Source organism: Peromyscus californicus, unplaced genomic scaffold, assembly GCF_007827085.1.
Source record: "Peromyscus californicus insignis strain IS unplaced genomic scaffold, ASM782708v3 Scaffold_6__1_contigs__length_162567912, whole genome shotgun sequence".
NCBI lineage: Eukaryota > Metazoa > Chordata > Mammalia > Rodentia > Cricetidae > Peromyscus > Peromyscus californicus.
This window is the reverse complement of record NW_026294584.1, coordinates 141,566,574-141,578,096: the sequence shown is the minus strand read 5'-3', so window position 1 is coordinate 141,578,096 and position 11,523 is coordinate 141,566,574. Positions and strand designations below refer to the sequence as shown.

Sequence of the window (11,523 nt, the reverse complement as noted above, 5' to 3'; positions counted from 1 at the left end):
GTGTGTGTGTGTGTGTGTGTGTGTGTGTGTGTGTGTGTGTGTGTGTGTGTGTGGTGTTATGAGCTGAAGAGAACACCAGCTGGAAGTGGCCCACCTGCTGCTGGAAGCTGTTTGCATGCTGCCCCTCGGGCTGTGTGGTGGCATGCCCGCAGGCTGCTCTCCAGCATAGCTGTCTCCCTCCGTGTGGAGGATGAGAAGGCAAAACCTCCGAGTTGGAAGCCACAGGGTCTGGATCCATTTCTGTCCATCACTGACAACTGACCAAAGACCGCTTGTCTAAACTTCCAGGTTCCCTGTCTGTCCTTCCAACCCCCCGATGCTGTGACTCGCTAAGAGGCCTGTGGCTGCTCTGCGTCTCACACAGCAGTTCACAATATTCTGCAACTGTATATTTAGCCCTTTTATGGGGAGACATTGAAGGGAGCCAGGCTCTGGAAAACTATGATAAACAGAAGTCATCCTCCCTCAAGGAATCCCCTGTGCATTGTAATCTTTCTGTGTGGGAGAAAAGCAAGGGATGCTGGGAACTCGGTGACTAAAGCCGAGTCCCTAGACCCACTCCCTGGCACCATCACCTCCTGCCAAGCTTCTCCCAGACACCAGGCCAGTGCCCCACAGCCTGTAGGCTCATGCTCACTCCCAGCAGCAAGCCCAGCAACTGTCACAAGGGCCCACCAAGTTCTTGAACCAAGGCTGGGCTTGCCTATAGGCTGAGCTGACCAATGACAAGTTGCTCAACACCGATACACCTGATCCTGGACCTGGCTTCCTCCGTACCCAAGCACTGGAATCAATTCTCTATCTTCACAGGTCTCCTTCCTTCCTGCCCCTTTCTTCCCTTTTCTTTAACAGTTAAGCATGCATGTGGACAGAGGACAGATTTCAGGGCCAGCTCTCTCCTTCCACTCTGTGGGTTCCAGGGATGGAATTCAGGTCATCACACTCAGCAGCAAGTGGTTTCACCTATGGAGCCATCCCACAAGCTCCTCCCTCCCAGTCTTAAGCGTCTGGGTCACTGACTTACTTGGTTACTGGAGTGGGTCTTTCTCTGGTGTCAGATCCCTGACCCCATGTATTTGCCATGTGACCTTGGACAAATTGCTCAACCTTTCTGACTCTAGAATCTTCTCCTGCAGTATGGGGGCAATAGTGATCTCAAGTGGGTTGGTGTTGGGATAATTAAATAAGGCTATTGAATCCCAACTACAACCGTACACCATCTCAGGTGGCATGCCTTACTCCACATTCCCACCAGCCCCACTCAGTCCACACTTCCCAGGTCTCTTGCAGCCTCAAGCAGCAGCGGCTTCCATCTAGAACTGTCACAGGAGCCAATGTGTTTCTGAGCCCAGCCCCAACAGAGGCCATCACAGTACCCCAGGACTGATCACAAAGCTCAGATTCCCTGGTTGAATACTCAAGGCCCTCTGCCCTCTGCCCTCTGCCCTCTGCCCCAGCCACTGTTCCTTTACGTATTGCATTTTATGTATTACCTCTCCTGGTTCCCCAGCACAACCTCCAAGACTTAGCTCAGGTGCCCCTCTTGCTGAAGCATCCAGACTCAGCCTCCTCCTCAAGATCTGGACTAAGGACCTCACCCAGCTTGTCACGACAGTCCCACTCTTCCAGAGGAGCGGCCCTCCCTCCCTCCTGTGCATTCACGCTGTGATATTTCCGAGAGGCCAAGGGACCTCAGACCTCACATCTCTTTTTCAGCATCCCCAAACAAAAATTTATAGGTTAGCCTTCATGGGTGGATATCACCCACTAAGATATGTATGTTCATTCTACCTGAAGAGAGCCATGAACCTGACCCCTCAAACTGAACTCTGACTTCATATGGGACAGACTGTCCTGGCTGCACACCCCTGTGCCTGCGCCATTGAAAAGAAACAATTTTGTATGTACTGGCTTCTTCCAGAGATAAGGGACTCACCAACTTACATGCCAGTCGGGTTTTTCCTCCTTACCTGTCACCTCTGTGGTCATCCATTCATTGACACTTTCTGATTGCTGAAGTCAAAGGCTAATGGTTTCCTCTGTAGAGGCCAACAGGGCAGGTTCCCCCAAGGGACTCTGTGGTTAACGGCTAGATATATGGATTCAGAGACTTTCCCACAGTCAAGGGTAGAAGTTAGTACATTCTGGTACACCAGGGTGTGGTACACACCTGTGTGTGCTTACACACACCTGGGCCAGAGGCAACACAGCCCGGCAGAGTCACACAGCCAGACCACAGCATGGATGGGAACCAGGAGGAAGCTAAGCCCCAGGATCCACCCATTCTCTGACCTCTCCCTCTGCTCCGGAAAGTTTTCTTTTTTCTTTTTCTTTTAACTGTCTCTGAGTTTTTGGTTTTTTCCCACGTGTGGTAGCAGGCTCAAGCCTGTGCCAGCCCACGTGGACTCCCAGCACCTCCCCGTCAGCCAGCGTTTCCAGTCACTTTACCACTATAAGCCTCAGTTTCCTCTGGAAAACTGGGTCTGGGTGTGACTGGGGGTCCAGAGGGCTCTTTCTAAAAGCCCTGGTGCTCCTGGGCTCCTATAGTCCCTCTTAGGGTGCAAGGCAGAGGGCCTAACTGGGTGAAAGGAGCCGGACCAGTCCTGGGGGAGTCAAGGCTGAGCAGCCTGTCCCGGGGCCATGCAGCCCAGGCCAGCCTCTCCTGTGATCTCCATGTGCTTCGCGGCTCTGCAGGAAGGAAGCTCAGCCCCCGGATTCAGCAGAGGGGTTGGGGTGAGGCCTCCCAAGACCTTCCTCCCGTTACCTGGCAGGACGTCTAGAGCAGCTGTCCGAGCTATCCCCTGCTTTCCTGGCTGGCTTGCAGCTGTCAGGAAATCGCCGGCCAGCCCGACCTGTCCCGCTGTCCCCGCCTCCAACCCCCGCCCTGCTGCGTGACTGATCCAGCCCCAGCAGCGCCCCAACTCCACGAGCTCCAGGACCTACACCATGCCTTGGGGTCCCAGGCCAGAAAAGCAATGTGTGACTGCCACTGCCTGAAGCCTAAGTGCCGAAGGCGGGGCCACTGCTGACAGTGTGGAGCCCTGGACTTCCTGTACCCTCCCTCTTCTGGTCCTTCGAGGGCCCTTGCTCAAAGAAGCAAGCTATTCTGTCTCCAGAGCCCTTCATAGCACTAAAACCCAGGCTTCAGTTTGGGCTTTGGGAACCCACGGGAGAGAGCACATTCACCATTGAAAAACCAGTTCTTGCTGGTGCTCTCTCTGCACATAGAAACTGAAAGGGGTTTTGTTCTTGATGCTTGTCTGACCTTTCTTATGCCTTCTACGGTGGGCTAGAAAACTTATATAACGAAAGCCCATGCAACATGTGCTTTTTAACAAAGCACTCAGTGAGTCTCCAAAGGCTTCCATGCTAACGGATAACCCCTCAGCCTGGTCCACAAGGTCCTCTGCAGTTTCCCAAGCCACAACTCATCTTCCAGGCTCCCCCCTGGCTGCCCTCAAACAGGCAGCTCAGCAGGAGGCATGCTACCTGTTGCAAACACCACTTGCCCATTCTGGCTGCAGAGACCTCTGCCTTTGCCCAGAATCCCTCTCCTCTTCCTTCTCTTCCTGTTGGAATCCTACTCATCCAGGCTCCCTGAAATGACAGCTTGGGGACCCTTCCCCAGACACTGGCCCTCAGCAGAAGGCCTAGTCCTTTCTGGGTGTTCTCCTCTAGCAAGTTTATATATTAGTGCCCCTGATCTAAAGCAGATCACAAATAGACAGAAACCCACACTCATTGGCACAAATTATCACACTCTATCCCTTCTTCTTGCAGCCTGCCAGAGGCTAGCTCACCATTCCCCTATCTCACTTTCAGAAGTGATCAGCATCCTCTAACCCCTTCTTTTACCTTCCTGGGAGTCTCTTTCTCTGTGCTCTGGACTTCTCTTCCATGTTCTGGAGGATACATGCTTGTGTTGGTCCCCAGTATTGGGACGGGACAATATGACATGTAAGCTTGAGGGCTGGCCAGCTAGGTAGCAAACCTGGGTCTCTAGGTTGTGCCAAATGGATAGCTCACCCTTCTTTATCAGCTATCCCTAGAACGGAGGCTCTTTCTTCACCAGAACCCAAGACAAGAAGTGACTACAGAACTCATCTGATGCAAAGCCATCTCATTCCCACTCTATAGAGGAGAAAACTGAGGCCAGAGGCATCAAGTCAGAGGCACCTAAGGACATGGCCATGGTCGTCCTTGTTATCAACACCCCTTACTTTACAGGCTTGGGTTGCCTTCCATGTCCACAGCCATCCCACAGGATGGCTGTCATTTGCCTCTCAGAGTTTCATGAGATATTAATTGGTTAATTGGTTAAGACACTAGCAGTCAAGAGCACAGACTGAAGCCCACGGATGTGAGCTCCATCTTCACAGTTACAGCCTTGACAAGGTATTGAACTTCTTGTCAGGGGGTGGCTAACAGTTTCTGCATCATGGACTTTCTAACTCTACACTTCAGGCTCAGGGGACATCACAGAAGGGAAGGGGGGATTGGAAGAGCCAGAGGACCAGGGTGTCTGCTGTAAGATAGTGTCTTCTGGCTGGGTGGTGGTGGCGCACGCCTTTAATCCCAGCACTCGGGAGGCAGAGCCAGGCGGATCTCTGTGAGTTCGAGGCCAGCCTGGTCTCCAAAGCGAGTTCCAGGAAAGGCGCAAAGCTACACAGAGAAACCCTGTCTCGAAAAACCAAAAAAAAAAAAAAAAAAGATAGTGTCTTCTGGGTATGACAGGGATCTGCACCCATGCAATCTTAACAGTATAGTCACCCAAACAAGACTGCACAGTGACGTCAGCTGACATCCCAACAGGGTTGTAGGAAATCTCACAGGGCCTTACCCACAGATAAAGAGCCACAGGCAATTGATGGCTATAGACATAGGGAAAATGAGTCTTTGTCAAGGATAAGTTCCCTGACAGGTTATGCAACACCAACTGGTCAGCTCTAAACACATGAACATGTAACCAACACTAAATGAACTCAGCAGGCTGTACTTATATATACATTTGTGTATGGTTATATGCATGTATACAACATAATCAAAGAAGAGGAGGTCATAAAGTTGAGAGGGAGTTTTGGGGACATGAGAAGAGTTGGCAGAGGAAGAGTGTGGGGTGGAAATGATATAAATATAGTCCTCATATATAACATCCTAAAAATAAAAATAAAATAAATGTTAAAGGGGGGTGTTTTAAGAATCCTAGCAAATGTGTCTTTTAAGAGGGTTTATAATGGTAGCTGGTGTTTCAGAAAATGCCAAGTTCTCCTTTCTCACTGATGACTTTTGTCACAGTCAGTCAGGTGGAATGACAGGTTTGGACTGGCTGTGACTAGTTGGTGCCATCTAGGGCTACAGGAACATGTTCATTTTTCTCTACTAATTAAAAAGTTAATAGGCAAACGAGACTCTTGGGGAGTCCCAGCAGAGCCATCATGCTACACCCGGGAAACTGGAGTCCCTTCTCGGGGTTCTTTGTCTCCTAAGAGAATTTAAAAGTGATGTAAAGGGAAACTTAGTTTATTACAGTGTGATAGAAAAACTCCAGAGCAGGCACGCTGTAAGCGTTGCAGCTGCCCAGAGGAAGGGAATGGAGAAGGTAGCTGCCACAGTGGTCAGCTCCATGGCAGCAGGCAGCGCGTGGCAGCAGGGGGTTGGCTTTAGAAAAAGAGCAAGGAGGCCCAAAGCATTAGTTGGGGAGCTAACAGCCTCCTTAGGTTCTGCCAGCATCTGAATGAAAAACACAGAAGAGAAGAAAAAAGAACTAATTACTCCTTGAAAGGTAGGCAGAACCAGTGAAGGGAACTTCAAGCTGGCTTAGCTAATAGGAACTTTACCGCAGGATGGGAATTCTGGGAAGGAAAAATATATTATCTTACGGCGAACCCACCTTCCTAAGGATGGTCTCCTAACCAGGTCTCTAGCTTGTCCATTGCATTAGCCTTTAAGAGAGGAGACAGAAGTGTGTCTCTGCCTAGACGTAGATGACATTCTTTACCTACAATAGGGAACTGCTCTCATGGGGGCTGATTTTCTTACCCAATCCCATGTGCTCCTGTCTCTGACATCATTCTGCTTCCTGTCCCCATGGTCCTGTGTCTAATGACAGTCTGTCTAATGGCAGACTGTCTAATGACAGAAAAATGGCTGTCATTTGGGGATGTCAGTCCATCCCAACACATGGACTCTTCAGGGAAAAACACTAACTGTGCCTTTATGGTGATGTCTACAATTTGCGGACACTGCTCCTTTCTAAAACTGCACAGAACCAGCATGAGGATGAGCTGAAGGTCAGCTGGTGCACTGGACATTCTTGCTCATCCTACAGCAGACAATAGACGGAGGGAAGATGGCTCTTCAGTGTATAGACAGGAAACTGAGGCACAGCAGGGTTGGCCCTAGGCTATGTATCCAGCCTTGAATGCAAGAAAAATAAGGATCCCTGATCCCTTGTTCTCCATAATGATATGTCCTTCATGATCCAAGGTTGCCCAACTTTAACCTTTTTCATTCTTTACTGGGCATCTACTAGATGGTAAATAAAGCCTAAGCAAGGCGAGCTTTATTGAAGCGTGAACTGTGAACTCATATGTAGGGTCTGTAATTAGAAGGACTTGATGCTTGATCTGACTTTCTGCTATCACATTCTTGGACAGTCTTAGTTGTTTTTGAACAATGGGTCCTGATTCTTATTCTACACTGGACCATGTGAATTAGAAAGCTGGCTCTAGGTGTGACCTTCTCCTTGGGACCGCTCAGCATTGCAGAAAGTCTGCCACAGGGCTGACCCCTGCAGTGTGGTATGGCAGAGACCATGGAGAGGTAGGGGTGTGGAGTAAGGAGAGGGACTTGGCCATGGAAGACTTCCCCAAGTAATGCTCTCCAGCTACATAATCTCCCCAGCTGCTAGCCAGCCACATGTACTCCCTCTGTGTTAGGAGAACAGCCTTGGTTCTACTACAGGGGGAGACTGTAGCCCTAAACAGCAGCTACAACCCCAAAAGCCTTACAGCCCACCGCCAGGTCTTGACAATAATAAGAATACCCAGAAAATATGTACTCTTGAAGCCCTGCTCTTTCCATGTGTCTCTTACCCAGACTTCCTTACTCATCCAAACTCCTCTAGGCCTTTTGTTTGTCTCTGCCTTCCCAGACCCAGCCAACTTCAGGAAAAGGACAGAGAAGGGCATCCATGCTGAAAGCAAGTGAGAGACAAAATCAGTGGGCTATTCATCCAAAGGACACGTGGGTGTTTGGGGAACGGATTTGCATCCTGCTGGCCTACATGCATGACATCTAGCAGGCATTTGAGTCATGACGGTTAAGTGAGTGCGGAACAGGTAAATGCATATGGCAAGTCCCGGGAGTCTGAAGGTCAGCTAAGAATAGAGGCTTTGTTGTTTGTAGCTGGTCTCCGCTTTTGTTTAGTGGGCAAGATGAGAATCATGGAGAGGCTCTCAGGTGTTCAGAGGCTGAGGCTAGGAATCTGGAGCAGCAAGGAGGGATGAAGAGGGAGCAAAAGTCAATGACCCAAGTTCAAGAAGAGGCAAGAAGGACTAGAGAGTGCAGGTGAGGTCGGGGAGCCCGAGAGTCTCAGAAACTGGGTGGAAAATGATGATGGATGAACATGGAAAACCAGGTAGTGGAAGTGGGTAGATGGAAGTCCTGAATAGTGATTCCTGTCTTCTCTGGGATACAGGGAACTAGGTGATAGGAGGGGATTCTGCATGGATTATCAGAATAAGTGACACTTAGGCATAAATGTCTTGTAGCATAAGCTGTTTCCGCCTCTGGAGCTTGGGAAAGTATGTCTTAAGTCTGGCTGGGTTTTGCTGTTGCTATAACAAAATACCTAAGGCTGGCTACATTGTCCAGAAAAGAGGTTTATTGGTTCACAGTGTTAGAGGTCCAAGAGTCTGCTTAGCTCTGTAAGGGCTTTCCAATACAAAACAATATGGTGGAAGGCATGACGGTCAAAGTATGCATGTGAGGAAAAGGTAAGAGGCCAGGCATGCTCTCTTTTAAACAACCAACTGTCTAGGAAACAAACTGTGGTCTGGTGTGAGAACTACTCTAATTTCTCCAGCAGAGGCACTCCCAATGAATGACCTAGCAACCTTTCACTAGGCTGTCTCGTAAAGGTTTCACTGCCTCTCACTATCACCACACAGGACCAACCTTCTAGCACGTGAGCCTTCAGAGACACACTCCAACTATGTCCAAAGCATAGCGGGACTACCCAATGGGGAAAATAGTTGATGGTGTAGGAGGGCTTGAAAGGCATGGGGACTCCTCTAAGGACATGTGCTAACCTCCATCTCGGTCTCCTCTCAGTTTCGTAGCAACTTTCTCTCTGGGATCCCTGGCTTGGGTTTTCTCACTCAGTTCCTGTTTCTTGGTCCTCTCAAGGGAGGAACAGAAAGCTGTCCCAGAACAGAAATTCCTCTGAGGTCCCTTCCCCTTATCACGAGTGGCTACAGTTGTTTTTCCCACCAGGTGGAGGCCAAAGAAAACGAACAGATCTTTCAATATTGACTCTCCTGGCTCAGTGCAGAAGCACAGCCCCACTTCCCAGAGCCTCACCGTAAAGGTCATGTCCAACAGCTGCTGAAAGCGATGGACTTACCAGCTCCACCAGACTGAACAGACTCCAGGAGACAACCCTGTATTCACATCTTCTGTTTTCCTCCACCAGGGGCACGGTGGGACTGGTTGAGAAGGAAGGAATCACTTTGTATGAAATTACAAGAGGAAGTCAGGCTACTTGCTCATAGCTGTTCTGAAGAAACGAGACGAGAATGGAGGCTCTCCTTGAAGATCTTTCTCCGGCATGGCCTCTCTTTACAGGAGTGTCAAATCTGGAATCCTCCAGAAGACAGACAAGTAAGACATGATCAGTGGCTTTCCACCTTCCAGCCAGCAGCCAGAGCATCCTGTCACTCAAATGGAGCCAGGGAATTATATCTTAGTTAGGGTTTCTGTTTCTGGGAAGAGACACCATGATCATGACAACTCTTATAAGGAAAACATTTAAGTGGGGTAGCTCACTTATAGTTTCAGAGGTTCAGTCCATTATCATCATGGCGGGGAGCATAGGAGCATGCAGGCAGACATGGTGCTGGCTACATCTTCATCTTGAAGGAAATGGTCTATGACACTGGGCAGTTGAGCATAGAGGCCTCAAAGCCTACCACTACATTGACATACTTCCTCCAACAAGGTCATACCTACCCCGACAAAGCTATGCCTACTAATAGTGCCATTCCCTTTGGGGGCCATTTTCTCTCAAACCACCACAAGTTACAAAGTCTAACAGGAGACACAGAGCCAATCCTGTAAAACACAGAGGAGGTGATCGCCCCAAGTAACTAACTCAACCAATAAACCCCAGCCCGTGGGTGGCCATGTCAGGATGCATGGCTTCTATTATGATTTTGATATGGTATGTCCCAAGAAGGTTCATGTGATCAGGGCTTGGTCCCCCCCACCTAGTGATATATTGCCAGATTTTGTAAACTTTAGGAGATACAGCCCAGGGGCAGGTAGGAAGCAGGTCACTGGGGATATCTTGTCCCTGGCTCCTTTCTGTCACTTTCTGTCCACTTCCTCTCTGCCATCAGGTGACTAGCCACATGCCCCTGCTGCCGTGATCTCAGAGGCAGTCTATAGAATAAAACCTCAGAAACTATAGCCAAAATAAACCTCCCTCCCCTAAGTCGCTAATGTCCAGTATTTTGTCACAGTGATGAGGAGTCTGATTAATACACTTTTCTTCCATCTCCACCCCCAAGCAGTGTTATTCGTGTGTGAACTGTCTGACATGGATTCTTCTTTTTTCCACCACAAAATTATGAATCCCGGGCTTGTGGTGAAACATGGCGCAGGGACAGCGCAAGTTCCAGGCACAGAAACCTAAAAGCAGGGCGGCGGCCGCGGCGGAGCGGAGCCGAGGGCCGAGGATAGGCGGTCGAGTCATCACTCCCAAGAAGGCGCGCGCCGTGCAGCAGCAAAAGCTGAAGAAGAGCCTGGAAGTGGGGATCCGGAAGAAGATTGAGCATGACGTGGTGATGAAGGCTAACTCCGGCCTGCCTAAGAAGCTCGCACTGCTCAAGGGGGCGTCAAAGAAGACAGGGGCCACTGCCCCCAGCAAGACACCATCCTAAAGACCCTGGGACTTGGCAGGTGACCCCACAGGCTGGCCAGACTTGAAGAGGACCCTGCTCCAGTCAGTCCTGATGACACCTGGGACAGCAATTGGCAGGTGACCATAAAGCCTGAAGCCAGCTCCCCGGGTACTAAAGAGGCAATCGGCTTCCTGTGGGCTCAGGGCCTGTCTGTACTGGGGTGACACATTGTGATGAACCTGGCTCTGTTGTCCCTCCAGCCCTCAAGCAGTCCAATGGGGAGCTGTTTAGGGGCTAGGTGAGCCTCACTGGTCTCCCTAAGGAACTTCTCCTACCTACGCAGTGCCCTTGACAGCCACAGACCCGAGAAATGGCAGTGACATCTGTACCTGAAGCTGGCAGCTGGGGATAGTCTCTTCCCTGGGTCCTGGGTTGCCCCAGCCCCCCCCCCCAGGTCACCCCCTGCAGTCATCTAGTGTTAGTTGTCCTATACATGAAGAAGGGTTCCATATCTTCAGTGAGGTACCACCTCACCCTGTCAGACTAGTGATCCAGAGCCACTTGGGGACGCTCCAGTGTAACCCAATAAAGCTGTGCTCACAGAGGCCAAAAAAAAAAAAATTATGAATACCATATTTATGAAGCAGAAAAAGGTGTGTGTGTGTGTGTGTGTGTGTGTGTGTGTGTGTGTGTGTGTGTGTGTGTGTGTAAAATCATGGTGTCCTCTAAAGAAACCGTATCTGCTAATGAACAAAACATAACCCTGAGATTCATAATGCATTGCTGAGATGGAGTTATGGGTGAAATAAACGACTCATCTCTAGCAGTCCACTGTTCACAAACTCTGTTTGAGGAAGGGAAGTAATTTTGCTTTCTTATGCATGCACATACATTTATATAAAACCCCAAATCCAGGGCTGGAGAAATGGGTCAGCAATTAAGAGTACTTGTTGCTCTTCCAGAGGACCTGGGTTTAATGCCCAGCACCCACATCAGGTAGCTCACAGCTGCCTGTACCTCCAGCTCCAGGGGAACCAACACTCTCTTCTGGTCCCATGTGGCACACACATACACATACATTAAAATAAATAAATAATCTCAGAAAAAGTATCAGACTCTTAAGTCCAGCCACAATTCTCTGACTTTTTATGTAATAACTAGGGAAACAAGAATCACAGCAAGCAGAGAGTGATATATGTCACAGAATGTCTTCAGGCCTAGAGTCTGGTGGGACCAATCAACTCCCAAGAGCCATGAAGATGAAGAAAAGCTGCTGTCAATGGAGCTTCATTTATGTCCATTATGGAATAAATTGTTTAATTTCTCTACCATTAAGTCAGGGAACATCAGTGATTTTAAGATCATGCTTTTGCCTTTGATAAAAGAAAACAAGAACTGG

General features: G+C 49.4%; 1 protein-coding gene across 1 annotated transcript; it reads left to right on the top strand.

The window, feature by feature from the left end:
• The first annotated feature begins 9,866 nt into the window (after positions 1-9,866).
• On the top strand, positions 9,867-10,728 carry LOC128099005 (leydig cell tumor 10 kDa protein-like). Its single transcript, XM_052720639.1, has one exon. It carries the CDS (start codon positions 9,876-9,878, stop codon positions 10,161-10,163), a length of 288 nt encoding a protein of 95 aa, XP_052576599.1. The 5' UTR covers positions 9,867-9,875; the 3' UTR covers positions 10,164-10,728.
• The last annotated feature ends 795 nt before the right edge of the window (positions 10,729-11,523 follow it).